The sequence below is a fragment of the Rhinoderma darwinii genome, chromosome 1 (assembly GCF_050947455.1).
Source record: "Rhinoderma darwinii isolate aRhiDar2 chromosome 1, aRhiDar2.hap1, whole genome shotgun sequence".
Classification (NCBI taxonomy): domain Eukaryota; kingdom Metazoa; phylum Chordata; class Amphibia; order Anura; family Rhinodermatidae; genus Rhinoderma; species Rhinoderma darwinii.
The window spans coordinates 164,656,520-164,672,682 of NC_134687.1; the positions used below are offsets into that span (position 1 = coordinate 164,656,520).

The following is a 16,163-nucleotide window of genomic DNA, read 5'->3' on the forward strand; positions in this document are numbered from 1 at the left end:
GAGGAATGATGACAGTTGTGTGAATCACACAAAATTTCAACATGTTTATTGATATGTTTACATTTCTGATGTTACATGATCTGCAGCAAAATATTTCTATCTGGAAAGTATAGATCCCGTTTCTTGTGTGAAATACATTTTGTACTATACTAAAGTACTAAATACTATTATGTCTGTCAAGACTAAGGCGAGAAAACAACGTTCTATATATCCTAAAATGTTAAATGCCACCAGACACATGACACATACCTGATCATGCCAGGAAATATTACTTGCTTCCTCTTGTTTGTGAAGGGATGAACATTTTTAAAGGGATTCTTTATTGCATGTTAATTATGGGTTTTAGAAAGTTTATAGACCGGATTTAAAGGGGTTTCCCCATGAGTCATTTATGACATATCCAAAGGATACAGCAGAAAAAGAAATGGCGACAGCACACTGCGAACACTAATGCCACCTAAGCCACTAAATATAAATAAATATGCATTACTGCTAAATCTACTTACAAATAGGGAGGTTCTTAGTGCACATTTTATATCCATGTTTATGTCTTCTTTGATATCACCTTCACAATTCTTGCATCCATTGAATTTGTGAGTATTTGGACAGTTTCTGCTTGAATATCTTTGCAGGATGTCAGAATAGCCTCCCAGAGCTTCTGTTTTGATGTGAACTGCCTCCCACCCTCATAGATATTTTTTTTTGAGGATGCTCCAAAGGTTCTCAATAGGGTTGAGGTCAGGGGAACATGGGGGCCACACCATGAGTTTCTCTCCTTTAATGCCCATCGCAGCCAAGGACACAGGTATTCTTTGCAGCATGAGATGGTGCATTGTCATGCATGAAGATAATTTTGCTACGGAAGGCACGGTTCTTCTTTTTGTACCACGGAAGAAAGTGGTCAGTCATAAACTCTACATAGAAAAAAGAGGGGGAGACTAAACCTCCAGCTCAGCTTTTGTATGTGGATTTTGCACGTCACCGCACGGATCCTCGCGTTGGCACGCGATATGTAGACAAAAGAAAACCAAACGGGGTGGATCCAGCGTTGCTGTGAATAAAAAGGAACTGGTTCCAAGTTTAATGGAGATATTAAAATAGGATCAATCTAGATGATGTCCTGGAGTGCTTAGGAGAGATGTGAAAAAATTAGTGAAGCCTACGCGTTTCAAACGCTTCCTGCGTTCTTAATCATGGCGTTTGAAACGCGTAGGCTTCGCTAATTTTTTCACATCTCTCCTAAGCACTCCAGGACATCATCTAGATTGATCCTATTTTAATATCTCCATTAAACTTGGAACCAGTTCCTTTTTATTCACAGCAACGCTGGATCCACCCAGTTTGGTTTTCTTCTATAAACTCTACATACTTTGCAGAGGTCATTTTAACACCATCAGGGACCCTAAAGGGGCCTACCAGCTCTCTCCCCATGATTCCAGCCCAAAACATGACTCAGCCACCTCCTTGCTGACATCGCAGCCTTGTTGGGACATGGTGGCCATTCACCAACCATCCACTACTCAATCTGGACCATCCAAGGTTGCATTGCACTCTTCAGTAAACAACACGGTTTGAAAATTAGTCTTCGGGTATTTCTGAGCCCACAGCAACAGTTTCTGCTTGTGAGCATTGTTTAGGGGTGGCCGAATAATAGCTTTATGCACACTTGCAAACCTCTGCAGGATCCTACACCTTGAGGTTCGCGAGACTGGAGAGGCACCAGCGGCTTCAAATACCTGTTTGCTGCTTTGCAATGGCATTTTAGCAGCTGCTCTCATAATCCTATTAATTTGCCTGGCAGAAACCTTCCTCATTATGCCTTTATCTGAACGAACACGTCTGTGCTCTGAACCAGCTACAAATCTTTTCACAGTACGATGATCACGCTTAAGTTTTCTTGAAATATCCAATGTTTTCATACCTTGTCCAAGGTATTGCACTATTTCACGCTTTTCGGCAGCAGAGAGATCCTTTTTCTTTCCCATATTGCTTGAAACCTGTGGCCTGCTTAATAATGTGGAACGTCCTTCTTAAGTAGTTTTCCTTTGATTGGGCACACCTGGCAAACTAATTATCACAGGTGTCTGAGATTGATTACAATGAGCCAAAGAGCCCGAAGACACACTACCATCCATGGTTTAATTGAAAAACTAATAATGTATGACACTTAAATCCAATGTGCATAATAATTTGGAACACTGTGTATGTTAAAGGGGTTAAAAAGAAATCCTGCTGGTGTTACCTAAAATATTATGTGTTTCGAAATTTGCCTATCTTAAAAAACTTCAGAGTATAGTTAATAGGTATGTCTGGAAAAATTCTCGACCTCGAATTTCAGCAGAAGTTCTATATAGACCCATTAATAAAGGGGGGTTGGGCCTTCCGCAGATGTCTCACTACTATTATGCTGCCATCTTAGATCAGGTTCGGTTCTGGCATATCAAATATCCTACAAAACATTGGATGTGTATGGAAAAAGGGCTGCGGGCTAATATTCCAGTTGATGCCCAATTGTGGTTACTTTCTACAGGGGGTAAATTGCCTAGGTCGCAATTCTTAACATTAGATGCGGGATTTCAGGTGTGGAAAAAATTTTGTGGGAAGGATCCTATTTTCCCGTTGAGATTCCTCTTCGCCTTATTCCCTTTCTAATTCCTGATTTAGTGATCCAAAACTGGATGGATACGGGTATTGAAACTATTTCTGATCTCATGGAAAATAATCACTTGATGACGTTTGCTGATCTATGTCACAAATTCTCATTATCCAAGAATGATTTTTTTAAATACTTGAGGGTGAGACATCTGCTGAACTCCTTTCTTGCTTATGCTGATGTTCCTAGATCTGTTGAGGAAGTAGCATTCAAAAATCTGAATAGAACGTCGAAAGGTATCTCTAGAATTTATGTGGTGTTATATTGGGTTAGTATCTAAATCAAAAATGGTCTGTCTATCTCGGTGGGAACTTATCTATTACTTTAGAAGATTGGGAATCTACTTTTCAGCTGGCCGGATCTCTTTCAAAATGTGCTACACACCTAGAGGCTTCCAGGAAAATCTTGTATAGATGGTACTATACCCCAAATCGTCTATCTCTAATATATCCATCATCGGATCAATGCTGGAGATGTTTAATGTCTAGAGGTACTATTCTTAATATTTTTGGGGAATGTCCGCATATTCAAATCTTTTGGTCGCGTATTGCACAAATTTTAGAATCTGCTTTAGGAGCTCCGGTTACACGATCTCCAGCCCTTGCCTTGTTACATGTGGGAATAGTTAACTAAGCTTATTCCGATAGAATTATACTTTTTCATATGCTGGTATCAGCCAAAATCTTAATAGCCAAATATTGGAAATCCACTAACATTCCCCACATCTCTGAGCTCATGCACTATGTGAATAATAATTGTATGATGGAGTGCTCGTTGGCTTCCATTCAAGGTGTGTACAGAAAGGCTTCCTATTGGGATAAATGGAAAAATTCTAATTGTCATAGCATTGTGTTGTAATTATAATGGGTAACAATACTGTATGTGTCTATGTAGACCACGTTCTTGTTTTTCTTATGTTCTTCTTTTGTCTCCTTGAAGTTCGTTGTTTCTCTTTTCTGAAAAACTTGTGAACCAACAATTGGATATAAATGTATAATATGCCTCGAATCCTGAGGATTCATATGTTGTAAAGCGTATTGGTTCAATAAAAACTTGTATTATTAAAAAAAAAAAGAAATCCCGTTGAAGCAGTAGAGGAGAAGTTAAAATAAAAAAGAACTTGTACTTACCTCTCTCCTCCCAAACGTTCCTGCGCTGGGGGCTCCCGTCACCTCTGTTCACTGTTTTGTATACAGAGCAGCTGCAGCGGTGATGTACTGTTGACGTGATGTCACCGCTGCAGCCGCTCTGTATACAAACCGAGAACAGAGGTGACGGGAGCCCCCAACGCAGGAACGTCTGAAAAGAGAGAGTTAAGTATGGGCTGCTTTCTTATTTTAACCCTTTCAAGCCGGAGACATTTTATTGCTTTTTCATAAGTTTGTTTTTTGTTTTTTTTTACTACCCGCCTTCCTAGAGTCATAACTTTTTTCTTTTTTTTCCCCTCAATGGGATGGTGGTTATATTTTGCGCCATCAGTTGTAGTTTCTATTGGTAGCATTTAAAGTACCATATAATGTACTGGGAAACTGAAAAAAATTCTTTGTGGGCTGAAATTAGAAAAAAAATGATTCCTCCATAGTTTTTTGGGTTTCGATTTTACGGCTTTCATCGTGCGGTACAAACGACAACTTAACTTAATCTGCGGCTCAATACGATTACGGTGATACCAAATTTATATAGGTTTTTCATATATTTTACTACTTTTACAAAGAGAACTCTTTGTTAAAAAAAATAAATATAATGTTTCACCGCATTCTGAGAGACATTACTTTTTTTTATATTTTTGTCTAGGCGGTGTGAGGGCTTATTTTTTGTGGACGAGCTGTAGCTTTTATTGGTACAATATTTTGGTACATGTAACTTTTTGATAGTTTTTTGTTTTTAGAGCTAATGTGAACAAAAAACAGCGATTTTGGCTATTTAACTTTTTATTTTTTTTTTTTATTTTTTTACAGCCCTCACAATGAGTTAAATAATAAGTAATTGCCCACGTGGACAGCAGTTTTAATATTTTTAATATTTTTTCCTGTTCTACAAAAGATAGCCTTTGAGTATACGATGTAAGGACCAGTTCATACGTTGTGTAAATACTGCGGATTTCCCGCAACGGAATTAGTTGCAGAAAATCCGCAGCAAATACAGTAGCAGCAAAGTAGATGAGATAAAACAATCTCATCCGCACGCTGTGTAAATACTGAGCGGAAAAAACTGACCTGTGGTGCAGAGCTTTAGGCCTCATGCACATGACCCGTGGCCATGTGCACGGCTGTGATTTTCGGGGTGAGCCGGCAGCGGACTGTCGGCCGCGAGCCGTCCGCAAATCGCGGGCCATGCACATGGCCGCGGCCGTTATTTTCAATGAGCCCGGACTGCAGAACACGGCCGTAATAAGACATGTCCGTTCTTTCTGCGGTGCGGGCTCCCGGGCCATGCACGGACCGTAAAAACTACGGTCGTGTGCATGGCCCCATAGAAATGAATGGGGCCGCAATTCTCCCGTGGATTTTCGGGGTAATTGCGGCCACAAAAGCACGTTCGTGTGCATGAGGCCTTATTCTGCAGCATGTCCATTGTATCTGTGTAAACGCACCTTATTTGTTGCGGGTTTTCCCTGTTGTATTCAAAGGGGAGGTAAATTCCGCAACAAATAGCAGTTGTTGTGTTTTTTGCGGCAGGTTTGCAGTGATCCTGCCGCAAAAAAACGCCACTCAGAAAACAAACAATATATTATACTTACCTAGGAATCTGTTTTATCCTCCTGGGATGACTCTTCATCTCATGTGACCTCTGCTGCAGCCAATCACAGGCTGTAGTGGCGGTCGCATGGATGAAACGTCATCCCAGGAGGCCGGCTTGCAAGCAGGCTGGTTAAGTGCTGCAGTTTTTTTCAGCAGACATTCCAGGCGAGAAACTGCCCCACAGTTTGGTGCAGTTTTTCACCCAAATTCCTTGCGGCGCACAGGGCGGATACGCTGCGTTCTTTTACGCAGCGTATCCGCCTCGTGTGAACTCGGCCTAAAGGTAATTTCACATTACATCCTGCCCATCCGTGTAATATGTGCACCGGGAAAGCTCCCGGAACGTATGGTAAACAGTCCCATACACCAGATGGAGGTTAAAAAAGCCTCAGTTTGGGTGGGACTGCGCTATTTTATGTAGTGGCGTCCAGTAAAAAAAAAATTATACTGCATGTTTTTTGTGTCCATTTAATGTATGCGCCAGGAGCTTTTCCGCCGCATATGATAAATGGACAGGCAGGATGTAATGTTAAAACAGCCTTACCAAAACATAGGCCTTGTTCACACTGTGCTAAAAACGGCGGAAAAATCTGAAGCAGAACGCCTCCAAACATCTGCCCATTGGGAAATCGGCATTCTGTTCCAACGGGGCATTTTTTACGCGGCCGTTTTTTAATATGGCCATGAAAAAGCAGTGCATGTCACTTCAGCCGTATTTGGGGCAGTTTTTCATAGACTACAGAAAAACGGCTCCAAAAACGGCTGTTAACGCAATGAAAAACGCGACTTTGAATAAAAAACGGCTGAAAGTCAGGAGCTCTTTTCCCTTGAAAACAGCTCCGTGTTTTCAGACGTTTTTTTACTTTGTGCATGCACATACACTTAAAAAACACTAGTGTTTTTGTAAGGTTAGTTCTTTTTAAACTACAGGTGCTTTTGACGCATATTCATCGCATATTTTACCGCTCAATCAGAACTCCCATTGACTATAGAAATTAGGTGCGATTTTGGCGCATTTTCAGCGCGTTTTACGGAACACATTTTTTAACAAAACGTGTCGTATGCACTAACGGCGCGCTGTACCATTGATGTCAATGGGACAATTAAACCAAGCATTTTTTACGCGTTTTTCGGCGTGACAAATGCACAAACAAAAGCACCAAATGCCGACAATACATAACAATGATAAATGGAGTGGAGGGGCACAAAGGGCAATTACGCACAGGGCACCCTGTAGCCCAAGGCCGGCCCTGCCCCCAGGCAACTGGAGCAGATGATATACTGACATCGGGTAGTGGACAACCCCTTTAAGCTGACTATACACATAAGATAAAAGTTGACCGACATGGACGATTTTGACAGTTTTAGCCGACCATCGTTTTGAAATTTTACATGAACAATTGTTTGCGATTGGCGAAGGCTAAAACGAGGTGTGTATGGCAATATCAGCATATTAGCCACTTTGCTTATGCGCATTGCAATGGTTCTTTTTTCGAAATTATGTGCTTAATCTGTCTGTTTAGTGTAGTCTGGCATGTTGCTGGTGGGATCGTTCGTACGAACGATCTGATGGATGATTGATCGACTGCATTCTGGCTGATCATACTCTTGTGTGTAACTTTAAACGAACAGTGTCATCACAAATAATTTTTTTATATGTTAAAGATGTTAGTGCTTTAATAAAAACGTTTATTTTCATTTGTGTGTTTGTGTTTTACTGTTTCTTATTTTTACACTTTTTTCTTCCCTATGGGGGCTGCCATTTTTTGTTCCATTTCTGTGTGTGTCGATTAACGACACACACAGACATGGAGTACGGCAGCCACAGTCCCATAGGGACTGCGAACGGCTCCCGTCCCATTGACTGCCGTGTACGGCGTCTGTGTGGGAACTGCGCATGCGCCGCTCCCACACAGTCCTATTCGAAATTGGCGCCATCCGGCGCCATTTTCCTGTGGACCGGAAGTCGCGGCCGGACAGTAATATTACTACTTCCGGTCGCGGCTTCCGGACTTGTGCACATGGAACAGCGGCAGCAGACGGAGCGGACGGGCCGGAGGGAGCCGCGGCGGCAGGAGCAGGTAAGAGATTTCAATGTATGTTAGTGTTTGTGTGTGTTTACTACTGTATGTAAAGCTACTACACTGTGGGTTACCTCAAAAAATGGCGACACACAGTGTAGGAGGTTAAACCTTTCAAACCCCTCGTTTATCCCGGCACTAGCCAGGATAAAGGAGGGGGGATGCTGAGAGCTCACTAGAGCGAGGGCTTTTAACCCAATGTTGCAATGCTGCAATTTTGGGAACTAGCTCCATCTAGTGACCAAAAATGGGTAGTATTATAAATTAGAATTAATTTATAATATTTCCTGACTATTTCCTGACTCGTGAAAAAAATAAAAAAAATTTGAACCATGTTTAATCACCCACACACTAAATGTTTAATTTTTTAAAAAAAAACATGTTTTTCTGGCAACACATTCCCTTTAAGCTCTGTTCTAGGAACTAGGCACCCCTCATAATAAGAACATAAACTATGTCCTGCGCAATTTTAGGAACCAAAACCAGAGTTTAAATGATCACATACACAACATTTTTACTTATTGGAGAACAAAAAGAACAGATAATCTTATACTTTTATGTTTCTAGAATTTTGTGCCAGATCTTAACTGCTATATAGAATATATGTCATGAATGGAACTAACCCACATAATAGCCATTAGGTGATGAACATGTGATGGCTATAGACGGTGTCATAGTGATATAGGTGAAGGACGATTTACACTAGAAAATCTATCTGTACAACTCATGGTGCTGTGAATAATTCTCATGCTGTGTGCACATCTCGTAAGAATATGAAAATTTTATTGTACTTTACAGGTCAGGAAGAAATTGACAGCAAAAGAATACTAGAGAATAAAGGTAGTGCCTTTTTAATCCTGTATAAAGTCTTTTCAGCCTTGCATTTTTTTTGTGTGTGTTTTTTTTTAATTTTGGTACGATCGTTTATTGCTTACCTCTAAGGCGACACAATCCTCTTCACAACAGAATTAGCCAATGTTTATATGTGACTATGCTAGGACGGTATTCATGAACTAACTTGTGGCAACCTCACTCGTCTATAACTATTTTACCTTCCATGCCGATGGCGATTTTCTCATCATGCATTACAGACCTGAAACTTTAGGTCCAGCTGTTGCAATACTAAAACACCCTGCGGCTGTCACGGCATGTTGTAAATTGTAGTTTTGCAAATGCTGCAGAGCCACATGTTGGAGACCAGTGCTATAGGGAAACCACTTTTTTCAGCACTTAAATGGATTCCATAGTATAATTAACTGAATGTTAAATGAGCCGAGAACACCGTTCTAAGTTGTAAAGGTTCTAAAGCTTTATACAATTTTTTATTAACTAGCAGAGTACATATAGTGCTCGGCTTATGTCATGTATTCCTGGCCTCCTATATGAAAACTACTTCAACCACAAAGTGGAGGGGCCACTTTTTTTTTTTTTTTTTTTGTCTGTACTAGATTTTATGCCTTAGGTCGGATTCGCACAAGCGCGTTCGGTCCGTGATATACGGTCCGCATGTCAGCCACATTTCCCGGACCGAACTCACTGCAGGGAGCTGGGCTTCTAGCATGATCGTTATCTATGACGATAGGAGTCCCTGCCTCCCCACAGAACTACTGTCCCGTACTGAAAACATGATTACAGTATGGGACAGTTACAGCAGGGACTCCTAGCGTCATAGATCACTATGGTGCTAGGAGCCCGGCTCCATGCAGTGTGTTCGGTCCGGGAAATGCGGCCGACATACGGACCGTATATCGGGGACCGAACACGCTCGTGTGAATCCGACCTTAGGCTACATTCACACGAGCGTGTCAGATTCACACGTGAAAAACGTGCGTAAATCTGGTCCGTGTGTGTTGCGTTATGCATCAATGTGCTTTGCGAGTGGGATGTGTTTTTCACGCTCTCGCAAATTACTTGCGTGATTTGTGCATTAATTCCATAAACACATCGCACACGGATGTGCATCAGTGTGCAGTGCATGGTTTTCACGCACCCATTGACCTCAATGGGCGCGTAGGTGCGTGAAAACGCACTAATATAGGACATGCAGTGATTTTCACGTAGCGGACTCTCGCTGCGTGAAAACTCACTCCTGTGTGAGCGGCTCCATTGAAATCAATGGGTCCGTGTACTGTGCGTGATTTCCATGCGCAGCACACGGACGAGATTCACGCTTGTGTGAATGGGCATACCTACTTACTCTCTCAGAAAGAAGGTAGACCTCCTGGAAGAGTTGGCTGGTCTCCAGAAATACCATTAACACCAATGGTGGTTTAGTTATTACATTCTGCCTGTACAGTAGTGCGTGTGTGTGCACGTACCGTGTCTGTGGTGTGTTCAAGTACGCACTCTTACTGTGCAGGCAGAATGGACAAACGCCGGTACCTCCTGCCATCTCTGAACCACCCATGGCATTATGATAGTGACCCAGGTAAGAGAAGGGGTGCTGTGGATGTCACGAATACAGGGGTATGTGGCTGTCACTAATACAGGGGGACACTCTGGCAGTCACTAATATAGGGATCACTGTGGGTAGCACTGTTGGCGCCTATTTACATGAACGGGTGTCAAATCGGCTGTGAAAAATGGCAGTTTTTCACTGCCAATATGCATCCGTGCGGGACATGATTTGACAGATCCCTTATGGACTTGAGTGAATAAGGCTTTAATGTTTACTGAGGATGCACTTTCCCAACTTAAACAATTATGGCCTATCCATAGGATTTGATAGATGCAGGTCCCACTTGCGTTGTGTCACTGAGCTTTATCTCAAAAGTAAGCAAGTATAACATGAGGCTCTTTTTGTTGAAAACCAAAACAATCCCCAGGGCCAAATCTCAGGACTCCTAAATACATACTGCGGGCCTCTTATCAAAACAGTCTTGTTGCCCAAAGCAACCAATCAGAGCTCCGTTAATAAATGCATCTCAACCAGAGAGTTTCTTGTATGGACAAGCAGCACTGACTATAAATAAACTAACCCAGTATATAATGAATTCAGAGGTCTACTGAAATCTCTCTGCGTCACATAGGACAATGGGCTCCGAGAAAGGTACTACTTTTCCACAACCTGTTTTATTATGACTTTCAAGGTATCTTTGGAAAACTGCTAAATATATTTACAAATATGAATACGTTTATGTCAAATATTTTATAAAATAAAAACTATTTCTTACTTTTCCTAGATGGAGATGCAGGCATCACAGAGACCGATAGTTGGTTTGCAATGTGAGTAGACATTTATACCATACGTTTTATTTATTGAGATATATGTTTGGAAGATTGAAGTCTAGGCATAGAAGAAAGCATATATTTGCCCTTTGCGTTTTTACTTCGCCACTGACACTCTTCGAAAGTGTGTGGGGCTAAATAGTTATAATTTACGCCACAAACTGCAGTAAATTATAGCGGAAATCTACTCCAGCTCGTAGCTAGTGTGGATTTCCCTTTCTGGTACACAGACAGCCAGAGATGCCCCTAATTTATTAGGAGGCATGCACCTCTTAATAAATTAGGCGCATTTTACTTTAGTGCTCTTTATATTAAGATTGACGTATGAAACGCCAGTCTTAATAAATCTAACAATCTATAATTTAAGGCTCTGTTTACATTAGCATTGTTTACTTCCTGTCAACATTTTTGATGGCAAGAATATCAGTGATATTCTTGTCATTAAAAATTACAGCAACCTTGGTAGAAATACTAACCGATCCCATTTTAAGTCCTTGTGATCCATTAAAAAAATGAATCCGTCATGTCTCTGGTGAACAGTAATTTTTGACTGCTCGATCCTGTTGACCAGTGTTTTCTCTCCATGCACGGGCAGCAGAGGAGACCGCTATATAAGCTCAATAATGTCAGTACCCCACCAAACAACCTCACATAGCCAAGCTTTCTAGACCTCAGAAAGTGGACTTAGAGCTTCCCTCGCTCTACTCTCCTTGGTATCACAGGAAATTGTTTTGTGGGCACTGTATATATTTATGCATGCAGTTGTCATTTGAGAAGAAACCTGAGAAGTTCATAGTATTAATAGCTCTTTTATAAGTAATGGTATTTATATGTGTTGTGTTTTACAGCAAAAATGTATATCTGCATATACAGTAGAAACTCCCTCATATAGCTCATGTACAACACAATTGATCTAATGTATTGTAATTTGTTAACATTTGAAGGTCTAAAGCACTGGACCCAGCTGCAGAGTATAACATGAAAAACAGACGACGAGGCTTGGCTCTGATCTTTAACCATGACTGGTTCTTTTGGCAGTTAACACTGCCAGAAAGACGGGGTACTAATGCTGACAGAGATAATCTTTACAAAAGGTATGGACATAGGAAAATGGCGATTTAAAAAAACCAAAAAGATTGTTAAAGTGCTTTTGGTTTCGGGAGAAGTTACATTTAAAGGGGTTATCCCAAATCAACACCCATTTTCTAAATGCAACTGATTGTCGCACGTCCGACTGCTGAATCTATAAGTGGTCACACATTCGGCATGGGAAATGTAGCATTACATAGCACCCATTTAAATAAATAGTTCATCCATAGCTCCCAACCTTCCCGGATCCGGCGGGACAGTCTCTAGTTTCTAGTCTGAAAAATGTCCCGCTGGGCGCCACTCGGAGGTAGGGAAGAGTGGGTAGCCGCAGAGCAGCTGTGTTAAAACAGCTGATCGCTGCGGACAGACGCCCTGCATGCCGGACTACTTCAGCAGCGATCCGCGTCAGGAGGTCTTGCGGCGGCATACTGACTAGGGTCGATTCCCACCCGGGAGTGGACCAGTCTAGTCACCTGACCTGTCATCTGACCTCACCGGTCAGGTGACTGGACTGGTCCACTCCCGGGCTGGCACCGACCCCAGTCAGAACGCCGCTGCAAGACCTCCTAACGGTGAGTGACGTCAGGCAGAGCAGAGAATGGTAGCAGTAGGCTATATCTACCGCTCTCCGCTCTGGCAGCAGTGTGGCACAGAGTACAAGGGGGAGGGGGGATGTGTGGCGTTATGTACAAGGGGGTGGGGGGGCTGTGTGTGGCGCTATGTACAAGGGAGGGAGGGTGCTATGTGGCGCGATGTACAATGGGGGGAGAGGGCTGTGTGTGGCGCTATGTACAAGGGGGCGCTGTGTGTGGCGCGGTCTACAAGGGGGAGCTGTGTGTGGCGCTATCTACAAGGGGGGGCCGTGTGGCGCTATCTACACACAGCCCCCCTTGTAAATATTACTAACTTTATTTTTTTGTTTTGCAGGTTCCGCTGGATCGTTTGGACTACGTCGTAGGTTGGACTACTGAGATGATCTATGTTTTTCTTAAATAAAATGCTAAGAGGGTTGTGTGGGGGAGATCTTATTTCATTAAAAAAATATTTTCTTATGCCTGTTTTTTTTTTAATACTTTATTTGCGCCTTGGTAGTGGCAGTTGTCTATTTGACAGCGTCCATTACTAAGGTGTGAGTAATTAGTGTGAGCCAGTAAAAAGGCTAGCACTAACCCCCCCTCCCATTATTACCCCAGGTGATGGGAAGAGCCGGGTACGATCCAGTACCTGACCATCTGTAGTGATGGATGGGCACTGGGGCGGCCACAGGCTGGTATTATGAGGCAGGGAAGGGCCAAAAACCATGGCCCTTCCCACCCTTATAATGCTAGGCTGCTGCTATGTTGTATCTGGCTGGTTATGAAAAATGGGGGGAACCCCCATGTTGAATTAAAAAAAACAAAAAACAAAGGAAGAAAACTACATTGCATCCCCCCCCCCATTTTCATAACCAGCCAGATACAATAATACAGCCTAGCATTACCAGGGTGGGAAGGGCCACTGTGTTTGGCCCTTCCCAGCCTCATAATACCAGCCTGTGCCCGCCCATCACTACAGATGGTCAGGTACTGGATCGTACCCGGCTCTTCCCAGCACCCCTCGTGGCTGTGGGTACTGGGGTAATAATGAAGGGTTAGTGCTAGACTTTTTACTGGCTCACACTAAGCCCCACCTTAGTAATGGACGCTGTCAATTAGACAACTGCCATTACCAAGGCGCTAATAAAGTATTAAAAAAGACACCGATGCATAGAGAATATTTTTTATTGAAATAAGATCTCCCCCCACACAACTCTCTTTGACCTTGATCATTGAAGTAGTCCAACGAATCTACGACTTAGTCCAAACAGTCCAGCGGAACCTGCAAAACAAAAAATAAGGTTAGTGATATGAAGAATAAAAAAACTTCTCCCCTCCAGCGACTTCTGTCTTCTTCCCTGAGCTGCGATAGAAACTAGACGTCAATGAAAAATAATTCCCCTTCATGGAACTCTGCTCCCTGTCAGCTGAAAAGTCATCCACCACAGGGAAAAATGTTTCCGCCGTGGAGAAGCATTTTTCCCTCTGGCGGATGATTTTTCCATTGACAGGTTGCAGAGTTACACAACTGGAAAAAAAATCCCCATCCTGTAACTCTGCTACCTGTCAATTGAAAAGTCATCCACCACAGGGTCTCCCTCTTGACTTTCATTGTTCTCAGCCTTTTGGTTTGTCCTGCAGCAGCTGCTGCCGTGATGAGCAAATGTTATACCCAAGTTCGGAAAAGTAACATAAAGACGACACAACCTGATCCATAATATTTGTCATATCCTTTATTTATTTTTTAAGTCTAGAGATCTGCACCGAGAATATGCTTTTGGTATTTGAAGATGGATCTGGCTGTGATTTGATGTGCTTATGCGGGATATTGGGCGTGGTTAGGGGGTGTGGCATAAAAAATTCCCTCTTTTCCAAATAGCAGAAGACCCTTACCAGCAGCTCTCACACTGTCTAAAAGTGGGGGGTCCCAAATGCACTTGGGATCAGTGGACTCCCAGCATTCTAGTCAATATGCCATTAAAACCTATGGTGGGAAAACACCCTCAGGGGCCTATTCATATCAACGTCGGGTTCCGTTTGAAAACTTTACGGAACGGAAACCAACTGAAACTGAAGCATTACCATTGAAATCGGTGGTAATGCAAACAGAAGCTATAGTTTCCGTTCATCCGTTCCTCTGACGGAATAGTTGAACGGAAACCCCAAATGGAACCCGATGCTGATGTGAACAGGCCCTTAAATATCATATTAGGCTACATTCACATGACCGTGAAAAATCCCCATTAAAAACTGATCAACTGTTTTTCATGGCCGTTTTGCATCTCCAAATTTTCATCCATTTCCAGTCAGTCTGTTCGTTTTTAATGGCCGTTTATCATTTGTTTTTCATAGATGGATTTAATTTGTCAGGGGTTTGTCCAAACCCCTGAAAACACCACAGTGCCCATGTAGATAGTGCAGCAATGCCAGTGCCCACATACTGCCACAGTGCCAACTGTAGATAGTGCCAATGTAGATAGTGCCACACCCCCTCTTGTAGATATTGCCACACACTCCCCACCATGTAGACCGCGCCATTGGGGCTCCATCTAGGAGCTAAATCCCCAGCCAGAGCGTTGCTCATACATGGATAGTGACATCAGGGGTTCCTCCAGGAGAGGAATCCCCAGCCAGAGTGTCGGACAGTGATATTAGGGGCTTTGAGATGCTGGCAACGTTCTGGCTGGGGATTCCCACATCTCAGCTTCTAATGTCACTGTCCATATATGTCAAGGGCTTTCCCAAGACAGGAGTCCCCGGCCAGAAAGCTTGCGATGCTCTGACCAGGGACTACATAGTTGAAAGCACTGACATCACTGTCCATATATGGACAGTGAAGTCAAGGGCTACCCTAGGCTCAGCGCTTAAAGTAGCTCGGTGTCCGTGGAGTCCTCTTGTGAGGGCCAGGATCAGATTTTAACAGCCGTCTATCGGGCCGTTAAACCGCCAAAAATAGGACATGTCCTATTTTTTTTCACGGCTCTCATAAAAAAAATAAAAAAAAAGCCGTGTGAAACAATGAAATCCACAAACATGTCATAGTGGTTGAAAATGTCTTAAAGAGGTTGTCCAGAATTAAGAAAACATGGCTGCTTTCTTCAAAAAAAAAACAGTGCCACACCTGTGGGTTGTGTGTGAAATTGAAGCTCCGCTCCATTAAAGTATATGGGTTTGGGCTGCAATACCACACAATACCTATAGACAGGTGTGGCACTGTTTGTGGAGGAAAGCAGCCACAGCCATGTTTTTCTAATCCTGTGCAACCCCTTTTAAGATTCAAAGGTTAGCATTCACCTCTCTAAACCAATGTCTCACATTCAAATCCCCATAAATATTATTTGTTTCTCTTCAGGTTAACTGACCTTGGGTTTGAAGTGAAGAGTTATGATACCCTCAAAGCTATGGAAATTCTTGAGAAGGTCCATGATGGTAAATTTTTTCACTATTTCTATTCTTTTTTTTATTTTTCCATTTTAAAAAAATAAATAAAAAATGCAGCACATGTAGAATAAAATGTGTTTTTTTTGTCTAAAATATACTGCTTACTACTGGAGGAAGGAACCTAATATCCCATGGGTGTTTGATCTTCACTGCATTATTATGTCCCATGCCTTTTGATATGCACACCTCAAGGCTATATGTAAATAAAACATGTGGTGACAGGTTGTCCGAAGTGACATGAAGTCATGTCCCTCAGTCATGTGACAGCTGTGCCTAAGGGCTCTTGCGCTATTCAACATTAGACAAAGGAGTCTGATCGTTTTGGTACCATACAAACTGTTATAGTTCCACATTA

The 16,163-nt window shown here is 42.4% G+C and overlaps 1 protein-coding gene across 2 annotated transcripts in view; it reads left to right on the forward strand.

The window, feature by feature from the left end:
- The window catches only part of CASP6 (caspase 6), a 49,259-nt gene that overhangs the window by 16,048 nt on the left and 17,048 nt on the right, over positions 1 to 16,163 (forward strand). For both annotated transcript variants that reach the window (XM_075849735.1, XM_075849736.1), the window contains 4 exons: positions 8,274 to 8,315; positions 10,658 to 10,700; positions 11,648 to 11,797; positions 15,720 to 15,796. In XM_075849735.1, the coding sequence (XP_075705850.1) occupies positions 8,274 to 8,315; positions 10,658 to 10,700; positions 11,648 to 11,797; positions 15,720 to 15,796 (312 nt within the window). The remainder of the gene's footprint in view (positions 1 to 8,273; positions 8,316 to 10,657; positions 10,701 to 11,647; positions 11,798 to 15,719; positions 15,797 to 16,163) is intronic.